Here is a 26307-nt window from a genome sequence, read left to right as displayed (position 1 = left end):
GGAATTTTACAGAGTAGTGGGTAGTAGTTAAAAAAAGTAGATTTTTCTCAAGTACTTATTAAGTTGTTTTGACAACGATTCCAGTATAGATTATATGAACATATTATAATAAAGTAGAAATATTATTTTTTACAAGGGGCCAAACGTTTACTGCATTCCCAAGTTGCAGACCCAGCACTATAAATATCGCACATCCCTGCTCCATCATTAAAGTCGTGCCATCCAATACGTGACATACTTCCTGATTTACCAACTAGAAATGCAAGACACGTTACGTCTCAAACGCGAAACTTCCGATGTTATTACCTAAAAGTGTCGTGTTTTTTTTTTTTTTTTTTTTTTTTTTTTTTTATTGCTTAGATGGGTGGACGAGCTCACAGCCCACCTGATTTTAAGTGGTTACTGGAGCCCATAGACATCCACAACGTAAATACGCCACCCACCTTGAGATATAAGTTCTAAGGTCTCAAGTTTAGTTACAACGGCTGCCCCACCCTTCAAACCGAAACGCATTACTGCTTCACGGCAGAAATAGGCAGGGTGGTGGTACCCACCCGCGCAGACTCACAAGAGGTCCTACCACCAGTAATAAATCGTATCGTATCGTGTTTATTACTATATCAAATTTTATTTTGTTTTTTATTCCTTAGATGGGTGGACGAGCTCACGGCCCACCTAATGTTAAGTGGTTACTAGAGCCCATAGATATCAACAACATAAATGAAGCCACCCACCTTGAGACATGAGTTCTATTTATAGTACAACGGTTGTCCGATCCTCCAGACCGAATCGCATTACTGCTACACGGCAGAAATGGGTGCGGTGCTAACTACCCGTGCGGTTTCACAGTACGCCCATAGATTCATTCGTGAAGCAATTGCTCTTGAGTTGTTAGGTCTCCTTCGGTGGCGTTCGGGCAGCTGTTAGCATATCCCACCCCTCCTGGATTAGCATTTGCTCGCCCACCTGTCCTGGTGAAACTGGAAAGGCCTTCGGGCCACCAGTAATCTTTCAATCATAAAAAAATACGCCCATATAATCCCATTATAAGAATTCTACATTAAAATCAAAAGTCACTTTTCAGCATTAGTCTTCAAAAAAGAAAAACGTATTGAGGTCCAAACCCGATTAGCAATGTTCTGGTGAAATGAAGCGCAGTATGAGTTCAGGAGCGGGAGTAATGCAAATGATTAGATTTAGTCGTTCGACCGGTTGGACATGGTGCATTTGTCTGTTCGATTTTACGGCATTATATATAGTATGTTTAAGACAATATTGTAAGCTGTATTTGTGCATTATCTAAACGGATTTGGATGAAATTTTACACAAAAATTCTCTATAGCCTGGATCAACACAAATACTTTTACTCGACCGATATCAACGTGTTCCCTCATTCATATTTTCACGTACCAACTAATTTACGAATCTACTGGGTACTTTTTGAACTAGATAATGACAAGCAACGTGATTCAGTCTAAAACAATAACAAATTTAATGCGAGCCAAACCACGGAGCGCGTCTCGTATTCCACAGATGGATTCAAAACAATTCTCGAATCGCTAAAATCAATAAACCGCTATCTCAACTGGTTCGAATCTACTATTGTAAATAACACACAGATAAACATACTCCACGGAGATATAATGTCCCATTAAAGTTACACTAAAGGCGGCAATCGGCCTGTAAAAACCGAAACAACTATTACACATCTCACCGCTAAGTACGATACGATGTTTTGTCTGCTCTATGTAAATGTACAGTTCAGCATTTCACCAGGTTAATTTTAGCGTCAGTATTTCCTTATCTAGATAGATAGAATACCTTAGAATTGTGTAAGGCTCGCCTCATACAAATTGTTTCTCAAAGACGATGAACTTCGTAATCAACTGTAAAATGTGAAGCGATGTTACAAAATACTTAATTTGTGTTTTAATTTTTTATATGTAACAAAAATATTTGTCACTGTATAAAATATTTTTACTTAAAAACTAGCTGACCCGGCAGACTTCATAGTGCCTCAAGCGATAAATAAAAGACCTAAACTTTTGTATAAAACAAACCTAAAACAAACAAAGGAATCCGTTCGACGGGGGACACATCAAAGGAAAAACAAAATTGTTTGTTTTTATATAATTCCGAGCATTTTCATATTTTTTCACCTTTCAAAACCTTCTCTGGACTTCCACGAATAATTCAAGACCAAAATTAGCCAAATCGGTCCAGCCGTTCTCGAGTTTTAGCGAGACTAACGAACAGCAATTCATTTTTATATATAGAGAAGAAGAAGATAAATAACGTTATAAAATTCTTACCGTAATAAATATGTACCTACGTAAAAAGTACAGAAGCTAAAGAATGCAATTATAAAATTGAGGGACTATGTGCACAGACTCTGCAAATATCACAGGTAGGCGTTCACTATACAGCAATTAGGAGTTCACTTCTCGACATTTAATTTAACCACCATCAGCATTCGTAGCGGGGTAACGAAATGAAAACTCAACGAACATTTCAGAATGTAAGCAAACCTTGTAATTACCACTACTTGTAATTACAAACTTCATGAGAACACAATCATATGAGTACTTCGCTAATCAAGAACATATTTAAATCCATTACTTCTAAGAGAAAAGTAATAAATATAACGCTTTAATAAAATTTGCTCGCTGCGGAAATAATAATAAAATATTACAAGAGCCGAGATTTTGTCTAATTAATTTTGTATATATTCTGGGGCTGCGTTGTCTTGGGAGTAACATACAATGAGTCCGGAAAACCGAAGGCGAGGTGGAAACAAGATCCACCGAAGAGCTAAATTAGAATTTATGATTGTATGTGAAATTGTTAGAACGGCTTTCAATGTATGTTACAACATTACCATGTTATATTAAAGAGTTGAACACGGAGTTTCAATGGATTCTTGTTTGATTAAATTTTAATTAACGCTGCTTTGTTGGTTTGCGAGAACTAAAAATATATTATATTTACTGTAGTATTCTTCGAGCCTTAGTTATTGTACATGTAAGCGTTTGATATTGTTTAGAATTAATCGGATTTTTTTAATGTAATAAGAAATAGGCCCAGCTGGCGTAACGGTTTTAATACGGATTACATGTTGTTGGGTAGTGTCCGTTTCTTATTTAAAGCCACTACTTAATTCCTTTTTTCTTCCTTGCTCATATGCACTTCCGAATATAATCGGAGCGTCGTCACCGCTATACAAAACTAATAATAATTATTAATCTATGTATTTATTATCGTTCAAAATAAGTGCTATCTTAACCGGTAATAAAAAAGAAAACTACGGGTTTGATTTGATACGGATCGATTCAAAGATACCCTCACGCCAACATCGAACTCAGATGTTAAGGTACGTGTATATTTTCCATTTTCTTAAGCTACTATACCTTTTCTTCTTTCTTCCTTCGTTAGTTTTCCACCTTAGGTCGTTGTTATTGGCGATAGTGCAATTAGGCGCAGCCAATAGTTTTAAAAATCGCCTAATCAATCTATTAAATATTGTAGAAATTTAATAAATCGTATACCTCTACACTTTGAATAGTTAAAATGAAATCTCGAATAACCTATACTATGACGATCTCATCATAGAAAATGTTTCTAGCATTTGGTCTGTAAATTATACCATAAATCGCTTTGGTCTATAAACAAATTATGTATGTATAAATTAAGAAACAACAATAATAATATTATGCAAATAAAATTTTACGATTAACCAAATGCATCGCAGGTCCGGTGTTTTAGAGTCATTTCTGTGGAAATGTTCCGAGACGGTCGTGTCAAATTTACCACGATCGAATTGTCGATTTCGCTACAACTGAATGCACGCGCCATGTGCCGAGCGTATCGTATTTGTAATCTAATATACCCTGTGTTTTATCTACTAATTGATTTTATTAATGATAACCTTTCTTTATTAATGCAAAATACTGAATATGATACTTTTACCGGTGGTGGTATGGTTGTTCGACGTAACGTTCCTTAAAATGTCACACAATAAATATTAATTACTTTATTTCCTAGACTTTCTAGATTTCTAATTGCGCTATTTAAAATGTTCATTATTTAATCTTGTATCACTAAAACTGTCACCCACCTAAATTTCGTAATCATATTTAATAATAACTTCCAATTCCGAATATTTATTATACATATTATGTTTGTAAACTTCAAACAGGCACGTCCATATTAGTTAAAATTCTATAACTTTTAAACCACAATTCGAATTGCTCACCGAAGCGTTCGAACTACTGAGCCGGAGTTGCATGTTAGCGCCAGACCACTAGGGACTAAGAGCTCTGTTCAAAATTGACGACTGGCGATTGGCAACACTGAAATGAGTCAGCCAGCCACCGTGCAAAAGTAATGTGCCCACCCGTATCGCAAGCTTGCTACCGATCTTACTTTACAAAATGAAACAATTAGGAGACAGTAATACGGTTTCATATGTACACAGCAATTCAAGAAAACGTGATTAAGCTTCGGATTTCAATGTCACGAAACTGTGGCCGCCAAATCGATCCGGCATTATGTCAATAAAGACGTAACTCGAATCATTCGGTACGATAAATCGAGTACACGAATCGATTGTGTAGCTGCCGATTGTGAGCTAATAAATGTTTATGTTGTCCGGTGTACTAACATTGAGATCTTCCGTTTTACTGCTCGACCAGACCACACACGAGCAGCAGACAACGACGAAGCCATACACTGATTCGATTGCAGGATATTGTAGTAATGTCGGGGGCATATCATATTCTGTTCAGTTGCAGCAAAAATAAACTTCGTAACGAAATAAAAAAATATTCAGCACATATTAAGGGGGAGAAAAATTTTAGGCAAGAGTGGTTAGTGAAGATACTTCTGTCCAACCGAATTATAATTTAATTAAAATAAATTAAGAATTCAAAGCCGCTGATGGGGTTTGCGGTTAGTTTACATTACAGATATAAGTTTGTCGGAGTTGGTCGAATTTCTATGTCCCTTTACTTCACATTAGGTTACATATTAACCGGCAATTTTATACCGGCCAATACCGGCATTTTTTAACTTTTCATTTTCCCGTATTATTAATCACCAGCTCTGTCCACCTTAGTTTTTGGGAATGATTAGAAAACGCTCTATTTAATCTCCTCAATTAAATCGATGATGTTTTAATGAACCAAACAGAATAGGTACGAAAGATGACTGAATTTATACTGAAAGTTCATTCCGTAGAAACACCCACAGACGATTTATCGACTTATTGGTTTTTATCGAGAACTCATCCGCTTGTTTATCTTTTCCGAGTTGTTATTGCGAAGATCTTATTAGCAACGTAAACTGTTTATTTGAATGTTATACGATCATCGGGCGGCAATAACATTCGAAATAGCTTTTGAACTGGTTAATGAATTTTCTGTTTGATGCAATAATCAACTACATTATTCCATCCACAGAAATAAAATACGTTTATATTGGATTGTGTATGTAATTTTAAAGGGTATTTAAAATTAGAAATTCAAAACACATTGAGTATTAGCGGATTTTCGTGATAACGTTTCGTCTGGTTAACAGTGATGAAATACATAGGTATACAACCCGAGGCTTTCCGAGATAGATGAGCATCCGATAGTGGTCATTATCGATCATAGAGGTGAGCAATGTCAGCCAAGTGATTTCCTGCCACTAAAGACTCTTTTATCAAAACTCGTTTGAAGAAACTACCCTAATTCCTTCATACTAGTAATATGGTACACGCGTATTTCTGACGTGGTTCAACCGCGTATTATAGTTCGAAAGGCACGTTGACCATTGTAAAAATACAATTGATACTTCGTATTTATTTCTATCTCTAATATTTTCTTAAGAACTGGAGGGTAATGAACTCACATGTAGATAAGCAAAATATTTTATTTAATTCAATTAACATGACGCATAATTTTTTTTTCACTTTGTTTTAACTTTTAATCAACTTTGCCCGAATACGTCGGCCATTTTATACGAGATGCTTTTGAATAAAATAAGGCATTAAATAAACGTATAAAAAAACTTGAAAAGTCGATGCTCCTAATGAAATACTGTTACACTGATATTCGGTATGGCTAATTTAATTTATGAAACTGTCAACGGGCCGTCGGCACCTGTTAGTGTTTGAAAATGGACCGGACATACGTTTCCCGCTTTGGTTTCCCGACAGGGGCGCCGATTCGCACCCCATGATGAATTCGCCTTTTTGTTTTGTCCCGCTTGTGATTCAATTGTGATTTTTGAGCGTGAATAGAGAGCCTGCTTAATATGAAATTGACAGGTCGAAATGACCATTGAAAGCCATAAAAGATTCAGGCCAAATTAAATTCCCGTTTGAATTGATTCTTAATTGAAATTTCCGTTTCATTGTTTTAAAATAATAAAAATAACACCTAGTTTATGTAGTATAAATGCAAATAAGTTATTATAAGTGCAAATATGGCTCCTACGATATAACTGTGTAAGTTGCTACTTATTTTGTATTTACTTGCATATTTTTAGTATTTATTTGTATTTAATCGTATGCAAGTCTATCTTATATTGTATTTAATTTTCACATGTGTATATAAGTATATATTTTTATGTAAGTTTATTAAGATATAGCAACGTCCATGCTAGTTTGCTTATTCCTCTCTCTGCAAGGTTGCCTGGAAGAGATCGCTTTCAGCATTAAGGCCTCTAATTTATGTCATCGTCTATTATTTGTTTTATATGCTTACTCAGTACATGTGGTGTCAAATAAAGAGTTATATTATTATTATAAAAAATGACGAATGAAATTTAAATATTTTATATTATGGAGACGTTTTAAATCAGGTACGTTTTCGCTCGATCGCAGTGCGAAACCATTTAAGTTTCATGACAAAGTTTACGTTAGCAATATTCCGTAACAAGAGTTCGCAGTATCTTACCGGACCATTTGAACAGTGCCCCTCTCGAATAGTTTACCAGACAATAAATTATTTAATAACCCCCGGTTCCTGGTTAGTTCATTGCACCTAATCAACGAGCTATAAATCCGATACTACAAATAGCTTCAGAACAATAAATCATTATTTTATGGAAAAGATTGAACTTTTCAGTTTTTATTGTGGTGCGAAATTATTAGTGTTGCGATCTTCTCAGTGGGTCTCATTTCCGATCCGTCGGTAGATCCTGCGAAGCACTGCACTTGCCAAGGCCAGAGCTAGCAATATTCCCGGTTTGAACCCCGTGAGCTCACCTACACGTTAGGGGAGAGCTGAAATAGCCTCTCAAGGCTAATCAGCAAAGACAGGAAAAAAAAGTGTTGCGACTTATCTACAGTAAGGATTGTACCAAATAAAATTTTAGTGTTATGTAACACCTGACCAGTTTAAGTATTCGGTAGATTGCGGCTTGGTTATATCCCTGACATTGGTGATGTCCATGAGCGACAATCACTACTTACCAACAGGGGATACGTGCGCCTAAGACGGCTATAAACAAAACAAACATTTTATTTTGTTAAAGACATCTATTTGTTTATATAAATAAAATTACGGTCGATCTTTATTCAAAAGAAAATCTATAGCGAACATAGTAAATCGGACTGCGCATGTAAATTATTCACAATTAATATTCCGCATCCATAGTGAAAACTGTAATCAAAAGATACAGTAGAATTTAACAAACACCATGTCATTGCATCGGACATTCCAGAAGTTTTCGTTTCCGTCTAACAAAATTCGAGAAGGGGCAATTCATTTGATGTCCATGTTGGACGAAGTTCGAACGCTTTATTACTGTGTCCGGCTTTAAGTGGGTGTAAAGTTTCAACACCCTTTGATTTACTTGCTGACGGGGAGTTTGTGCGCGACGTTTCGCTTTAAATTTGTTTGAGCTTTGTCTTTTTCTGTCGTTTCAGTATTTTATTGGGCCTTTTGTTTTATTATTTCAATGGAAAAACGTAGGGTTCGTATTAAATCATTTTTTTCATTCATCTAACAATCATTTCGTTAAATATTTTGATATAGTTACCAAACTTATCTTTGGTCGTGTCGCGAGGGGAATATAGGGACAATGCGAACCGCATAATGGGCGCCGCAATTATTACACTAATACCTTAAAGGACCACTTTAATACCCTAATCGGAAGCCAAACTAACGTGGTATCGTCCCGCATAGAAATACCTTAAATTGGCAACACGGTCCGGCGGACCAACCATAAAACATCTTAATGAGTACAGCCAGCAGCTGCGGACCTCCATATTGCCGGTCTCATATCCATGCAAACTACTCACCGCCGCGTCTTAGTGATGCTACTTTCCTCGTCCTTGTTTACAAGTCGACTACTAATTTGATGCAATATGTGCATAGGACAACATTACGGGCGCTATCTCCTCCGTGCGTGTCTTGCATACATTTGCTCCTACCTTACCGCAACAAGGCTGTGGAACAACCTGTCTGACCCTTGAGCGAACCCTCCTATATTCAAATTCAGCCCGGACCGGCCATTTGGACGCGGATTTGTTATAAGATTAAAGGAAGATTTCACTTGTGAAACAATATGGCAGACGATTTACATATTTCGTTTCCTTATTAGTTTCGGGATATTTGTTTTGGGGCCGACGAATTTACATCCACTGACCGATTAAATGGCCCTTAGGCGTCTTTAATGGGGGTACCGCGTGGTCGTTGTTAGCCTTAGCAAATGTGTGCTTATGCGTAATTGAATATTTTATGGCCTGGACCAAATTTAGTGTATAAACTTAAACAATTTGTGAACTATTCCTGTCTTAATTTAGTTTTATTCCGATTTAAAAATATTCTTATCCGTGTTGGCTGAGTAAGTTTGCTCGCTCACATTTTGCCTTTTCAGTTTGTACGTGTGTTTATCATTTGCGTTTATCTGTTGACTGTTTTTATTCCGCAGTTGACATTTACCCTCTGTTTCAACAAACTCAGCGTTACTCGGATGAGTTTCTTTTATTCTCCATACGAGTGCTCGCGTACATTACCCCTATTCACGATGAGATAGCTTCACTTAGTTTCCTTTTTTTCAGTGCGGACGGGTTAATTTCTGCATCTTTATTATTCGAGTGGTCGGTGTATGGGTGCTGTATAGTTAGTCTGGTAGCGTAGATTGTGTGGCGGAAAGTAAACTTGAATTGTTGGGTCGGCGACGCCGCGTGAAAGTAATGAACGCATGGGTGGGATATACATTGCTGCTGGAGGCGTCTGGCCGGAGCGAGAGGTCCGCTCTCTCAAGTGGGAGGCGTGAGGAGGTGGGGGTCCTGGATAGCCGGGGAGGGGTGCAACGCGTCCTGTATGCACAGCACCGCTTCCGCATTCGTTAATGCAAAAGCGAGCGCAGACTTCAGGTGTACATTTTCAGCGCTTGTGTACTTTATACTTGATGCTAAGGCTTGCGTCTTTATGCAATACGGAGCCTTAATAATTATTATTAAATTTTATACGATATACATGTATACGTTTCACTGTAACACGCTTGAGGTTTCGTGCATCTTAAATTTCATTTCAGTCGAGTAGTTTATACTCGTAGCGTCCATATTCATGTTGCATGTTGACATTAACCAAGTGTGAGATGTGTGAACACAAAATAACAATACGTGGTTGTAAATGCATATAGTGTTTCATAATTGAAAATTAGCAATAAACGAAAGTCTACTGAGTTATTTATCTCTTCCATCGTAGCATTCTTGTTTATTATTAATCTTTGACTATTGATGTTTCTAAGTTATTGTAAGAGTTTCTAATTTATTGTAAAACTAGCTGACCCGACAGACTTCTTAATGCCTCAATCTATAAATAAAAGACAAAAGGAATCCGTTCGATGGGGGACACATCAAAGGAAAAACAAAATTGTTATTTTTATTTAATTCCGAGCATTTTTATTCATTTATTTACCTTTTAAACCTTCTCTGGACTTCCACAAATAATTCAAGACCAAAATTAGCCAAATCGGTCCAGCCGTTCTCGAGTTTTAGCGAGACTAACGAACACCAATTCATTTTTATATATAGAGATAAAGATAATAATTATGATTGAAAGTTATAGTGAAAACTGAACGAATACATCAAAACTAAATTAAGCATATTCTAGTCACTAATTGACACTAAATGAAGCTTGAGTTCGTGCACATAACAATCAAAAAAGGCTTTTTTGACACTCATGGACCGACAACAATTAAATCAAACCCCTCTTTTTCTTTTTCGTACAAAACGAATAACAAGCGACTTAGCAATTCATTACTGCATTCGTTCATTTCGGCTTCATTAAAATCGCATTAGGATTAATTTTTCTCATCCCCATTTTAATTCGAAGTTTGCTGAGGGGATTTCGCTGGCCGGTTGCAATCATCCACTGTCAATATTGACTATACCTGGCTACCTGCAACAACGCTTTTCGTATTTTCAATTTAAAAAAAAATGATTGTTTTAAACAGATTTTTACAGCTTGACCGCCGTCTAACGTTCTTTTGCACTACCATTCCAACCAAGACCGTCAAGATTTTGGATTCATTCATGAACTAGCTCACAGCTCACGGATGTTATGTGGTTAATGGAGCCCATAAACATCACAGCTTGAATAGCGCCACGTAAATTCGAAATATCAGTGGTATTGAATAACGACTATCGTATCCTTCAAATTAGAACGCATGATTTCCTCTCCACAGCATTTGGTAGGACGACAATACCCACTCTGTCAGATTTACATTATGCTCTACCACTAGTAAATGTCAGTTTGCGATTGCAGTATGTTGATATGATACTCAGGGTATGGTACTCGCCATTCCTCCCCAGTTATTCCCTTAGTTGCCTTTTACGACACCCACGAGAAAAGATGGGATAGTACTAAGCCGAAGTGACTGCTCTTTGTATCTATCAATTTTTTTTTTATTGCTTAGGTTTGTGGACGAGCTCACAGCGCACCTGGTGTTAAGTGGTTACTGGAGCCCATAGACATCTACAACGCAAATGCGCCACACACCTTGAGATATAAGTTCTAAGGTCTCAGTATAGTTACAACGGCTGCTCCACCCTTCAAACCGGAACGCATTACTGCTTCACGGCAGAAAATAGGCGGGGCGGTGGTACCTACCCGTGCGGACTCACAAGAGGCCCTACCACCAGTAAAATAATGTTCAAGCTCTCCATCCGCAATACTAGTTTAAAATTGTAAATCGATATTTATATTCTCAAATCGTTGCACTGAAGCCTCACAGTATATTTGCACGCGATGCCAAAGAACATCTACGATATTATTAATTCAAGCATATTAAAACACGGCGTCAGATTACGACCACACTTGTGTAGGAGGAAGCACGCCCCGTTGAGCCATTGCAACGATAATAATACAAATTCGATCCCAATATTAACAGTTTTTTTTTTGTACATTTAAAATTTGTACAAAAAAAACGACCCCTTTTTACTTAATCTAACCCAACGATTCGGTTTTATTTGATGAATATTATGTTTCGTTTTTGATCAGTTCGTTTGACATGAATATCGTGTGATAAAATATAAATTGTTTGCTGGAAATGTGCGATTATTTTTATTAGTTATAAAATTTGGTAAGACCTGAGTAGTGTTACAGAAGCAAGATATCGATAACTGGTGATAAGTTGTTTTTTAAGCCTGCACGGGTAGGTTACACAACCCTGTCTTTTGCTGCCGCTAATCAGTAATGCATTCCGATATGAATGTTGAGCAGCCATAATATAATTTAATTGAAACTTGATCTCGTGTCTCAAGGTTCATGGCGGAACCCATATTTTGATCTCCAATAGGTTCTGGTAACCAATGACTTAACATTTGCAAAAATAGTAAAAAATGCGCGATTATACTCGTAAGAAATAATTGAATAAATTAAATATACAAAATGATATTTTTATTAGTAATGAACATGTCGCCTTTTTTTTTTTATTGCCCTTGTAGGCAGACGAGCATACGGCCCACCTGATGGTGAGTGGTTACCGTCGCCCATGGACTTCAGCAATGCCAGGGGCAGAGCCAAGCCGCTGCCTACTGTCATCATAATCATAATCCAATTGGACATACTCCGCGGTTAAATTATATTATTGTTCTTTATGTCAAATTAGTTTTAAAATCTAAATATAAAATTAATGAATTTGAATTAACGGAATATAGACTGATTTGTTGGAAAAATACATTTCATATAAAATTCAAAGGGTGTCTGTTGTATTTTATTTTTCTTATGATTTTTTATACTGTTTATTTTAGTTGAATCGCGTAGTAGTGCCGGAGGCTTGCAATATCGAGAGTTCAGAATTTCACGGTCCGTAAGTTCGGCCGTATCGATACGGATATAATAACCAGTGGAATGGTAACTATAAAGAGAGATTGTATTTTTTACTAACGTCGTAAGAAGTCGGAATGTCCGACCGGCCCTTTGATCGGTCTTGATAAAACTGCTTGCAATCATCTTTTTCTTTATATCGTAAAATTTTGTACGTGCACCTTTATTGATATTTCGTAAATTTGAGAAATTCGACCGATCCAAAAACAATCGCTAAGTAAAATATTTTCTTTGTTTTTTTTTTGTCATTTTATCTGCAAATGTTTCTTCGGGTCTCGTAAGTTATGATCGCGCGTGTGCTGACAAGAACACAGATCCCCGCAGCTTTTGGGGTAAAACGTTTATCGTGTATGACACCCGCCCCATAAATAAACACTCCGAAATAAAACAGTGGAAATAGATAAAACTATACAACGTAACACAGTTGTGAAAATTTCGTTAAATCTTCGTAATACTGGATTACTTGGTTAATTGCGCTCATAATTGATGAGTACCTTGCGAATAAGTGCGTTATTTTAAAATAATACTGCTTTGTTTAATTAAATCATATTATTATGTATTAAGTATTAAATACGAGTATTTGTATCTATAAATATTATGTATGTTATATATACACATATGTTTAAGTAGTATCACCTTCACACTACACCTACCAATATTCATCTCTGCACTCCCCTAAGGTAGACTGTTAGAGAATGCCTATGACATTATATTACATATTACATAGTCCGCCTTTATACTTTCTAGTATATGAGGTTATAACAAAAAAATATGACTTAATTAAATACTGACTAATGTTTATCTCAACTTCAAGTTCGGATTTGATTTGATTTCTGATTAGTAAATCAATATACACTGCACTTACGTATGTATATTTCATTAACAAAACTCACCAAACTATTATACATGCCTACCCTAAACGACCCGCATCATCAAAGTTTGTATTCCTCGTCACTGCATAAAGCTCAAGTCATTCTTTCAACAACGATCAGAGAGGCGTCACTGAACATACGCCGATAACTGTCTTATCTTATCTAACGAACATTATTTCATACTCATCTATCGGAAAGCCATTCGAACTGTGTCTGATTTTATTCTAGGCAATTTATTTTCAATAAAGAACTATAAAAAGACTTATCTAAATCGTTAGTGCGCGAATAGGAGGGGGACACTTCGTCATAAACGTCATTTTTATTTACAGTCGTATTGCACTAGCACGAAAATCTTTTGATATATAGGAAAATGAACTAATGATTTTTTTTCTTCTCATTAACGACCATGCCTATAATTTACGTAGCTAATACAATATTAAGCCGATCAAACTCTTTTAACACCATGTCATTAAGTTTAATTAATTTTAAGTAAGGAAATAAATGAAAAAGATACTATGAACGCGATTGCGTTTCATTTTATTCTTACGTAATTAACTAACAGTAACAAGGCAATAGCTAATCAGAGAAATTTTTCTTGTCAAGTTAAACAGACTGCCTTCCATAGTAAAATGTATACATTATCATGGCTGCTATAAAAGTTGTGTACCAACTCTCGTAGTACAAGAAAAGAACAGAGATTTCCTGTCCTCAATCATTGACAGTAATTAAAAAACCGATATAACAAAGCTTATTATTAGCTAATTTAAATTATTTCTTCAACACACATATTATAGTATCCATTAAGTATTTCGATTTTCATAAATACGAAATTACTCGACTATCCTTAAATAGCTTTTAAAAACAAAATAACAGAGATACAAATTTATTGGGTTTCGGCGCACTGACTCATTTACATGTTATTTGAGCATCAAACCCAAGGGGAACGTATCAACCATTTATGAGTTAAAAGTATTAAAGCAAAGAAAACTCGATAGATATAAAAAGATAGGTATAATAACAAAAAAGGAAGCCGCGTGCAAGAAAACGGCTCGCGGCGAATAAGCCCCGCGGAAAGCGAGCGGCATTGTTCCGCGACTTTTTAAAACGGAACAAAATGAACGAGGGGAAGGAAATCCGATGAAAATATGAAAAGAATACACGTTATATACGAAAAAGTGAAACGAAACGTCGGAGATCGAGTCTCAGCCGCGGCGGTCCGCAAATATAATTTGCATAGTCAAGTAGCCGAACTTTTGTCTGCAGCGGATGTTCGTAACCATATCGTTCGTTGCTTTTTAACCACACTCGCTCTGTTTCGGGCCGGGTTTTTATTGCATTTTTTCCCCTTTGAACGGATTCCTTCAATATTTTGGTGCTTCGTTTTTATTCATACGCTCGGTCATCGAATTGTTTCGCTTCATATCGCACGCTTTGTTGCGTTCTCTCCGTACTTACACAAACGATTCGCCAATTTCGGAACATGATTGGAAATATGAGAGAGCCAACGTTCGAATTCAAAATGACATGAACCTTATCAAAGACTACGGTTGATGGTTTGATTATTGCTTAGTAAGCAGTTTCAATCTAGTTTTAATTAGACTTACCACTGTACAGCCGACGTCAAATATTTAAACTTCTTAACAAAAAGTTCAACAAAATCAAATGATATAATCGATTGAAAAGTTAATATTACGACTCATTGTTCGGGACGGAGCTATCAGTGAGGAGGCAATAGCTCGGATTATGAAGCACAAAGTAAAGCCGCCGATCCATAGACAAATATTGACTTGTAGAAACAATGAACTCCGACAGCGCCAATGCCGCTGGATCGTACGTGGGAAGACGTTGATTGACGTTCAGATTTCGAAGCTTTAATATTTTTTATGTCTAATATAATAAATAGTTTACAGTTTTTTTGGTTATTAATAATTAAATTAATTTTATTAAGGATACCTGTTGAACCAAAATATCTGATAAAGTGTCAGCGTTAATTAGTACACAGGAAAACAAGAGATGAAAAGGCCCTAAAATAGGCTTCAGTCGCGTGAAAACAAATTTTTAGAGGTGTTAAACCAAATCGGTACTTGGAGTCGTTGGTCCGACCAATTTTCCACTGAACGGATCTTTGGACGCGGACCTTTGTATTGACGAGAAATTAACTGAAAAAGGACCTTTTCAACCTAATTTTGTTAACAAAGCCATTATGTACGGTCATGTAAACTTCCATCTGACATCGTAGTTTCATTAAAATGTTTAGAAGAATACAAATATTGATAAAAACAAAAGAGTTTTAAAAAAAACTTTAACCTCCTTGACATATTGATACCAAATTAAAATTAGTTACGCAAAAATATATATATTTTCTAAGTTATAACATTTTCAATTGATTTCATTTAAAATTAACGAACTTTAGACTTTTATTATTTAAATTTTATGTATGGTTTTGAAATTAATTAAAAAATCGTTGTTTTTTTATTCGATTATAAGCCTTCGAAGCTTATACGATTGGACTGATAATTTGTAAAGTTGTCGTTGGAATTTCTGTCAGGTGGTGGTGGTCAAGTGGTGTTTGATGTAGTCGACATTAATTAGGGTTAGTCAAAGCCAAATTTGACCAACGTTGCTTTTATAATATGTATACTTCATAAAATCACTAAAGATATCTTAGTTCGTTTTTTTTTTGTGATGTAGCGAAAAGTTTATACATGTTATCAATTATACGAACTAGCTCAATCATACTTCAATCGAATCGAACTGAAGATGAGCAAGATACACATACTATCATTATACTTGTATTAGAGAGTTTACCATCATTTACTTCAATCACATTAATGATACACTGTAACATATTGTGAACGAATCAAAGGTCTTTCGTGACTACTAAATTTTATCTAATATTATGGTACGGCCATTGAGGAGGACGTAGTCAGAACGATAACGTACAATTTCTCAACTGTATGTAAATGTACTTTTTACTGGTGGTAGGACCTCTTGTGAGTCCGCACGGGTAGGTACCACCGCCCCGCCTATTTCTGCCGTGAAGCAGTAATGCGTTTCGGTTTGAAGGATGGGGTTGTGTAACTATATTAAGACCTTAGAACTTATATCTCAAGGTGTGTGGCGCATTTACGTTGTAGATGTCTATGGGTTCCAGTAACCACTTAACACCAGGTGGGCTGTGAGCTCGTCCACACATCTAGGCAATAAAAAAAAAGTACTGCAAAATGACATTTATTGTATATAGTACAGTTATTCTTGAGTATATCCAAGTTCATCATGAAATTAACGCATCAAACATTGTTTTTAGTCGATGTTTTGTTTTACTCTCGGCGCGCGATTTACAAAGTAATTGTTATTTCAAATACCGTGTACAACTGAGCTGTGTTTCGCTGTCTTCTATTAATATTAATGTTCAATTATATTAGAACAGATGTTATACATCCTGTATTTTTTAGCGAATGTTTATAATAGCCAGATTCTTTTTTAGAGTTTTTATTTGCCGACCGAACATTCGATATTCATTTAAAAATGGAAAATGATTTTTCGGAATTCGATTTAATTTATAATTATTTTCCGGTTTAGTGATCTACCAGAAGCGGCTAAAGAAAGAAAGGAAGCAGAGGCAAGTGGTACAAGAACAACTAGACATTGAACTGAAAAGACGACAGAAGATAGAGGAGGCTTTGAAGCAATCAGGAGCGCCGCAGGAAATCCTCAGAATTGTGACTGGTATGTTGATATCTAAAAGGATCTTGATATTTCAAATGTTATCGCGAATTTTATTTTTTTCTATTGCTTAGATGGGTGGATGTGCTCACAGCCCACCTGGTGTCAAGTGGGTACTGGAGCCCATAGACATCTACAACGTAAATGCGCCACCCACCTTGTGATATAAGTTCTAAGATCTCAGTATAGTTACAACGGCTGCCCTACCCTTCAAACCAAAACGCATTACTGCTTCACGGCAGAAATAGGCAGGGCGGTGGTACCTACCCGTGCGGACTCACAAGAGGTCCCACCACCAGTAAATACGAATTAAATTACTTTTAACGCTTGAAAATATTATATTTTCTCCTAAATGTCAACGTTCCGAGTGCATTATTCGTATTGACGATTAACCGTCTGTAAGCACTGAATAGTCTTTCGAGCAAGTAAAATATTATTAACATGAAATTCATCGACTTTAATTTCAAATCACGTCAAACTTAGAATATGTCCAAGAATATACCACCAAGAATATCATTACGTCAATAACAACTGTTCTAAACCATTCAACAAGTTTGAAGTTGGAGTGCCAATTTATGCTCTTGACATGTTAGCTTACGGTCTGTCAAACTATCTATGCACGACCTATTCTACCTATTGCACATCTAAAAGTCGACTTTAATTGAATTACTTAAGATTGTTTCTGGCATGTTTCGCGAAATTTGTTACTTATCGGTAGTTAAGTTTATGTGGAGTGCGTGACGTAAGAAGGGTGAACGTCGGTGAAGGCTTGTACTAATCTCCGTGTCAGGAAATCGTTTTGCAGACCATTTGAAACGAGGGTTCACTACTGTACTAACACGCATTCCACTCTATTTTCTTACATAATTGTTGTTTGCCATTGATTGATGTGGAAAATCTCATTTTTATTATAAGCACTATCATTTAGACTTACCTTTTTTAAGTGAAACTTCTTTAGGATCGTTGGGTGTAATTTCAAACCCGATGAAACAAAAAATGAAACGTGAAGTTAAAATATCAATTCACAGAGGGCGCTACCTCACACTATAAAATATGATTTACAATTCTTTCTATTTAGTTTGTTGTCAACAGATGTCACTGCACGTAAATTCAACAATTCCTGAATCGCGACGACAAGATGTTACACAGTTGATAGACGGTCTCGTATTTCTCTTGCTAAATCATACTTACCTGGCGTAGAGATACTGTGATCATGCAGGCAGTTCCCTCAGGGTGAGGCTGCTCCATTGCACTGTGGAGTGATTGGTGGTTGACTCTTGCGATTATTCTTATATTTTACGTTTCACTTCTACCGTGTGTGACTTGCAACACACACATTTTTTTTTAAGGGTGTTTCTAAATTTGTCCGACCTGAGTTTGAGTATAAGTGTGAATTTTGTTTTCTCTGTAACAGAGAACCTGTCGCCAGCCGGGCAGGAGCAGGGTCGTCACGAGCGTGAGAACGGATCCGAGAGCAAGCCACCTAGCACGGAGCCCCCCTCGACGTCACCGCCGTTCCAGCGCGACCCCCCTCGCACACCTGACAAGCCGCAATGGAACTATCCTCCCCCTCCCGTCGACATCATGAGTGGTGGAGCTGCATTCTGGCAAAATTACTCTGGTACGTTTGAAACAACATTAGTTGTGTTTGTCGTTTTAAAATTATAAAACGACTAGGGTAAATAACTAGTGGTCCCGCAGTAGTCGAAATTCGACTATAATTATTTGAAACTATAAGTTTGAACATTATTATGGTTCTGTTAACAAAGACTAGTATACTTCTTTAATCACGGATTTCGCCAAGACTACACTATAGACAAATAATATTAAAGATAAACAATACTAACCTATTTTCAATTTGACCACAGACTAAGCAATAACAAAAGTTCGACAATAAGCAAAGGGTATATATGTGTGTGTGTATCAAATACATGGTAGTGTGTGCGTAATGTTTTATTTATTGATTTAATGTATCTTTAATACAAAATTAAAAAAAAATAGCTTCTGCACTCCTTCTCTATAATCTCAAAAGGGGTACAAAGTTTTTGCTTCACGCATTAATACTTCTATATACATAATTGATAAATTCCGATTTCATTTAAATAAAAACCAAATATATCCATAGTCGAAACTCAATAAAATCTATCTAGTTTTATCTATCCACATTGTCTATACTAATATTATAAAGAGGAAAGATTTGTTTGTTTGTTTGTTTCGAATAGGCTCCGAAACTACTGGACCGATTTGAAAAATTATTTTTCCATTAGAAGCCGACATTGTCCCTGATGAACATAGGCTACTTTTTTTATTTTTTTTTTAATTATTTTTTTTTGGTTTCATGTGTGTTTTAATGTTTCCGAAGCGAAGCGAGGGCGGGTCGCTAGTCTACAATAAATGCACTTGTAGCCAAGGCGTGCACTTCTTATAGATATCTCCTAATACAGCAAGTCCTAGATTAATACAAAAATGCGTACAAAAAAATCATAATCGTATTCTATTGAATTCTTTTTGCGAAAAGTTCATATGTTTTTGCTAAAGGTTTTCATTTAATATGAAGAGGGAGACGCAGAAAAGACCAAAAAATGTGGCGTAATGAAATTTATACTCATAACAACGCATAGCTTTCGGATTGGGAATTTCAAATATGTACTTTAGACCTTCATCTTATTTGAACGATTCCAAACTAATATAAACTATTGTGAAAATAAAAACTTATCTTTGTACCTAATGCTTGCACGATTTTAATGAAACATTTTCAAGTATTATTTTTATGCAATATTGAACATAATTTTTAGGGATATACTTACTGATATAGGTTATTCTTTAAAGATGCGAATAGGTACATGACTTAGGACGACCAAAACTCTTTAATAATGTGATGAATACCATCCATTTTTCAAAAAAAATCATTCTAGGCATTTACGTTTCATTTCGGTGTAGCCACGAAATTGTGAACTATTCGAAACGTCGAGAATAATTTTGACAATAAAAAACGCGAGATTAAATCGTAAAATAAGTTTGAATTATATCTTTTTATTACCTTTTTTTGAATTTTTTTTGCAAAGATGTGTGGACGAGCTCACAGTCCACCTAGTCTTAAGTGGTTACCGGAGCCCATAGACATCTACAACATAAATTTCGACATCGACCTTGAGATACGAGTTCTCAGTATAGCTAGAACGGATGCCCCAACCTTCAAACCGAAACGCATTATTGCTTCACGTCAGAAATAGGCAGGTTGACGGTACCTACGGGTGCAGGCTCAACAAGAGGTTCTACCATCAGTACAAAAATTATTTACCTAAAATTAACAAAATTTTTAATTCATTTTAATCAATCAAAACTTAATTGATCAATTAATTTTATATTTTATGTAATTTAATATTATCTACTATTTCATTATCGTCAATTACAATCAATCAATCAATTACATTAATCACAAAATTAACTTCATAGGTTCCTAATACCATACATACTTATATAATTTTATGACAATATATTAGTTAATTTCTTGGCAATTCCAAATCTGATAAAAAGTTAAAAGAGCAACTTGAAATACATATCCCCCCATAGCTTTCAAATCACACAAAGAACAACTTAAAAGGGTTTGAAAACGCAACTAGAAAAACAACGGACTAGTAACAAAACGTTGATATAGATTTAATCGTTTCCTGCGTTTTAGTAGCGAATGCTTTTTGCTGTCAGTCTGCTTTTCAAGTTGAAATTGCAACTAATTTAAGCGTAACTCTACCCCAAGGATCTTAAATCACGCGAACACGCAACTATACGAGTAGATTTGAAACATTATTATAACATCTATATATTAATACGTGAAGTAAAAACTTTGTATCTCTGTTTACGAAAATTGGACGGACGGAGGAGTATGAAATTTTTCACACTTATAGAGAATATAGAGAAGAAGTGCACAATGCTAATTTTTTTTTTTAAAATAATGCATAAAAGATACATTAAATCAATAAAGAAAACATTACACACACTACATACCATGTATTTGACGCACACACGCAAGCATACCTACTATTTATTGTCAAACTTTTGTTCTTGACGTCTGTTGTCAAATTGAGAATAGATTAAATATTGTTTGTCTTGGTTAATATTTTTTATAGTGTAGTTTTGGCGAAATACAATCATAATAGTGTACAAACTTACAATTCCAATTTATTATAGTCGAATTTCGACTACTGCGGGACCACTAGTTTTCATTATAATACAACCTATTAAACCATGCAATGTCATCGCTTACGCACCCATATTAAATATTAACCTTAATTGCTTGTAATCTCAGTGATTTGGTTGTGATATTTTTATAATTAAACATTAATGGCATCAAACTTTGCCAAATAAGTTCAATTAAAAGCTCAAGTCACTGGAATTGTCGGATTGTCTTGTGTGTTAAGCGCTATTGCAATCGTAGATAGAGGGACGTGGCAAGTTAACGGCTCACTGGGTATTGAGCCTTTACAGAGGTCTGTCTACAGAGTGACTTGGTACTTACTGTCCATGTTTTGTTCCGTATCTTCCATGAGGTTCCATATCGAAAAATAATGTAGATATTCGAATAGTCTATTTTATATCGTCGCCCCTTCCCGCCACCGATTTTTGGAGTTGCTACATCGATCTAAAGTTGGTTTTACTCGCTGCGACTCTTTGATGTCGTTCCTAACCACTATGCCAATTATTTTCTTCGGGCTAGGTTGAAAAAGTATCCTCAGCGTAAGCAGAGGCTTGACGTCACCTATGATATTACGCGATCCATGAGCGACGGCGACTCTTCACAATTTTCCCATTTGCCCGTTTAACTACGAAGATACTCTGAAGACAGCGTCAGAACCCTTCTTCGAAAAAGCGGCGCGACATGATAAAGCTCTTGTCATGACCGCCTCTAATTACATGTTCGATCCAGACGACCGGACAATATACAGTCGCATAACCAGCAGAGTTTCTCGCTGGATCTTTTCAGTGGGTCGCGATTCCGATCTAGTGGTAAATTCAGCGAACCACTGCTCTTGCTAGGGCAGATGGTAGTAAAATCGAAATGAGCCGTGTGAGTTCTCGCCGACACATTCAGTGAATAGCTCGCCGTAGTACTGGTAGTAGGTGGTAAGCATAAAAACAACCAAAAACAAGCAACAATATAATTTACAGGCAAAGGACAAAGGAAAACGGTTTTGTTTAAACGTTATCACCTTAATACACTCTATTTGAATTAATTTTAATTAGATTTTTTATAACATTTTGTCGTTTGGATTAAACTCTGTTTGAGTTTTAAATCAGGAACAAGTCCAAAATATAAGAGGGCTGGCTGTAAATAATAACGGTAGCCAACAGAAAAACAAAAATTAAAACTTGGGGCCTTTCATCAACTTTCCTCTGTACCGTGGGTAAAAGAAAAAACATATTTTATTATTCCTAAATTAGAAAACTTTTTTCCACGGTTTCTTTGTAAGAAACGAGATCAGTTGTAATAGCCACATCGAGCTGGAGTCATCTTAATATTAATGCGAAGAAGTCTCAGGAGAAAGCTATATTTATACACAATTGCTGTAAAGTCAAGTATTTCAGTAATCAATCATTAATCACTTGTGTATTTATTTCATAGTGTGAAATTAATTATTCATAATTATTTAAAATGAAAAGTCAATAGATAAACATTACCAATATACCATATCCTCTCCCACAGTACCCTCACTTATTTTCCTGTATTAGCGTTCGCCCAATGACCCAAATTCGACCATAATCACAGATACCTCAAGATTGAGATTCATTGGAACATTTTCTCCTCTCTTTTATTACCGAAATTTTGAAAGAAAAAAGCTATGACGTATTTTTTATCAGTACAGCTATTTAATTAATTAAGCTACAACTTTTGAAGAATATAAGGAAATCAGCTAGCGAATGCAAGAAAAAATGATACTTAACAATCGTTGTCTTGTCTATTCATAAAGAGACTACCTACATCTCTATCTCCCAACCCTATTATTACTTTATTTCTGCGGCCATGCAATGCATTCTGCAATTGAGACTTCATTCTTATGTCTCAAGGTAAGCAATGGCAATCAAGTGGTGTCTATGGATTCCGAGATCTGTTCGAGACCAGGTGGCCTGTGAACTCGACCCGTCTACTGCAATAAAAGAATACGGTCAGTTATCATTTAAAAAATTACAGAACACCAACCCACACTCTACGAGATTGCACAATAAAAAAGAAACTAAATAACTTATTACTGGTGTTAGGGCCTTTGGTGAGTCCGCACGGGTAGGTAGGTACCACCACCCTGCCTATTTTTGCCGTGAAGCAGTTATGCGTTTCGGTTCGAAGGGTGGGGCAGCCGTTGTATCTATACTTGAGACCTTAGAACTTATATATCTAGGTGGGTGGCGAATTTATGTTGTAGATTACTATGGGCTTCAGTAACCACTTAACACCAGGTGGGCTGTGAGCTCGTCCACCCATCTAAGCAATAAAAAATAAAAAAACATCTCCAGATCCATTTATTAGAAAATGTATCGTCTCTCGTATTAAAAGAACAAACTGAAACCGGCCGATGCTTAGTAATATAAAGTTGAAAAATTAATAAAGATGAAACTTCTCCGGGTTACTTTTTAGGTGAGCTTGTAAAATGAATGGAAATAAAATTGTACCGCACAGGTGCGCTCCAAACCTTTTGACGATATTAAGTTTTCCTTTATGCTTCCAATACGGCCAGGTAATTGAGTTTCGTGTATAATTAAAGTAATCATAGTAAATCTATTTGTATTCTATCATAATTAATGTAACGTTTAATTTAAAAAAAAAACTGTAATAATTCAGAATTAAATAACATCTAACTGTATTTATACAACAGAAGAGTTATATGATTTAAATTATTTATTAATGGCGATCATTATTTTTGCTTTTATTTTATACCTCTGAATATAATGAATATAATAGAAAAGGTACCCTTTTTTTATATCCCAGGATTTTTGGCCTGTGTTTTTTCTTTACTCTTATACATAATATGTTTGTTAATTTTTATTCCCAATGCTCCATTCGTTCTGAGGCAATGAACTTAGTAACTCAGCTACATAACTGTTTGATGCATATTATATATAAGTATGCACGGATCAGCAAAAACTTGCTCTCGCGATCTTATACACTCTATGGAGGTATTGCTGTCATTGAGACATCGACCTCACAGCTCATTAGCGCGGTAGTGTCTATGGTTTCAGGGACTACTTACTCGATAGTAAATTCAACGCGAAGTCGTCAGTGCGCATAAGCCGATTAAAAAATCTATTGTTTCTAAAAGACTCAAAAATAGAAAATAATCAGATAGTAATGTGTTAGGTTTTTAAGTTACTAACATAGAATACAAGTAATACTTACTAACAATATATATGGTTTCTTTACTGAAATAAAGATTTAATAATATAATATATTAACGCAGTATCGCAAACTCCATTTTAACAGAATAATAACAACATAAAAATAATCATGTATTCTACTAGATCTGTTAATAACGTTATTCTAGAATACATTGTGCTTTATTTTGTACGTTTTGTAGCTGACTAATTGAGTTAATGCCGTTCAGAGCCAATAGGTATTCGCTATCTCGTACTATTAATGTATACATAATATTTCAAGCCTACCTCAGAACCGCTACAAACGTGCAGTGCCACAATCACAAGATATTAATTATGCTATCTACAACCCGGCTGAAAAACTAACTTCATCAGTGTTTCTGTAGTACAAGCGTGCATTTACCATGAGATGCCATAAACTCGTCTGCTTTCGACCACAATAAAAAAGTTAATAAGAGCGTTCTTTGGAAGCCAAGAGAATACTTGTAATGGAAAATAAATCCAATCAGTATGATTCGACGCGGTACGATAGAGTCAGTACGGCAACGGTAGTTAGATGTCTGTTTCAATTGTATGAAGATCGAATTGTTTTTATTAGTCTTGTAAACAATAAAATCGTCTGCTAGTACAGCCCCTTTGTTCTTTTCTAAACCTTCTCGAATTATCTACCGAAGTATTATTAATCACCTCACTTTTTTATGAGTACCCACAGCGATAATTAATTTCTTTTAAAGATGGACAGAGGTGTCGATAGCGTTTTAATCGTTAAAAATAATGAGCTTTTCCACTTTCTGTTATTCTTTCAGGTGTATTGAATTTCATAGTATTTTATAGCAAAGAAATTAATACGGGAATATAATCAAATGAACAAACGATTTTTCTAATTGATTTAATAAGAGAAATCGCTATTGTAATACTATAGTAGTCGTCGTGGCCTAAAGGATAATACGTCCGGTGCATTCGTGTGTAGCGATGCACCGGTGTTCGAATCCCGCAGGCGGGTACCAATTTTTGTAATGAAATACGTACTCAACAAATGTTCACGATTGACTTTCACGGTGAAGGAATAAATAACATCGTGTAATAAAAATCAAACCCGCAAAATTATAATTTGCGTAATCACTGGTGGTAGGACCTCTTGGGAGTCCGCACGAGTAGGTACCACCACCCCGCCTATTTCCGCCGTGAAGCAGTAATGCGTTTCGGTTCGAAGGGTGGGGTCGGTAGCCGTTGTAACTATACTTGAGACCTTAGAACTTATATCTTGAGGTGGGTGGCGCATTTATGTTGTTTAATGTCTATGGGCTCCAGTAACCACTTAACACCAGGTGGGCTGTGAGCTCGTCCACCCATCCAAGCAATAAATATATATATAGAGACAGCAAAAAATACATCGTTCAAAGTCTAATTTTCTATTGTTAATTAGTCAGCAGACACAAATAAAGTGCACTGCTTTTTACTGATATGTATCCGTACAAAAAGTAGTTTCATTCAGACTGTCATTTCAAGAGCACTGTCGGCTCATTCCTATTGTTATCTATATATATATAAAAATGAATTGCTGTTCGTTAGTCACGCTAAAACTCGAGAACGGCTGCACCGATTTGGCTAATTTTGGTCTTGAATTATTTGTGAAAGTCCAAAGAAGGTTTAAAATGTAGATAGATATGAAAATTCTCGGAATTAAATAACAAATAACAATTTTGTTTTTCCTTTGATGTGTCCCTCGTCGGACGGATTCCTTTTGTTTGTTTTAAGTTTATTTTATACAAAAGTTTAGGTCTTTTATTTATCGATTGAGGCACTACGAAGTCTGCCGGGTCAGCTAGTTACAAATAAATCAGATCACGTCCATCTTGTCAAGTCCTTTTTTATCATTCCTTGTCCATTTGATCGAAACGAAATGAAATCGAAGCAGTTCTTTCAAATGTTTTTGTGCATCAATCGATACTGTGAAAGTTAATGTTATTGTCATGCAGTGTTCGTGTCATCCTGCAAAAAACACTAAGAGCAAAGCATCA

At 35.8% G+C, this 26307-nt stretch overlaps 1 protein-coding gene and 1 long non-coding RNA gene across 13 annotated transcripts in view; one reads left to right on the top strand and one right to left on the bottom strand.

Moving 5' to 3' along the window:
* LOC149501776 (uncharacterized) overlaps positions 1-26307 on the bottom strand; it is a 423933-nt gene that overhangs the window by 299832 nt on the left and 97794 nt on the right. The gene's annotated exons all lie outside the window — the stretch shown is intronic.
* Positions 1-26307, top strand: part of dac (dachshund family transcription factor) — a 174941-nt gene that overhangs the window by 145464 nt on the left and 3170 nt on the right. For 11 of the 12 annotated variants that reach the window (XM_028178636.2, XM_028178632.2, XM_028178631.2 and 8 more), the window contains 2 exons: positions 16781-16927; positions 18339-18545. In XM_028178636.2, coding sequence (XP_028034437.2) covers positions 16781-16927; positions 18339-18545 — 354 coding nt within the window. Of the gene's footprint in view, positions 1-16780; positions 16928-18338; positions 18546-22987; positions 23086-26307 lie in introns of all 12 variants that reach the window. The other variant, XM_089731883.1, reaches the window with a different exon arrangement.

This window comes from Bombyx mandarina, chromosome 12 (genome assembly GCF_030267445.1).
Source record: "Bombyx mandarina strain Sakado chromosome 12, ASM3026744v2".
Taxonomy (NCBI): Eukaryota; Metazoa; Arthropoda; class Insecta; order Lepidoptera; family Bombycidae; genus Bombyx; species Bombyx mandarina.
Note: the sequence above shows the minus strand (reverse complement) of the source record. Positions and strands in the feature narration are given on the sequence as shown.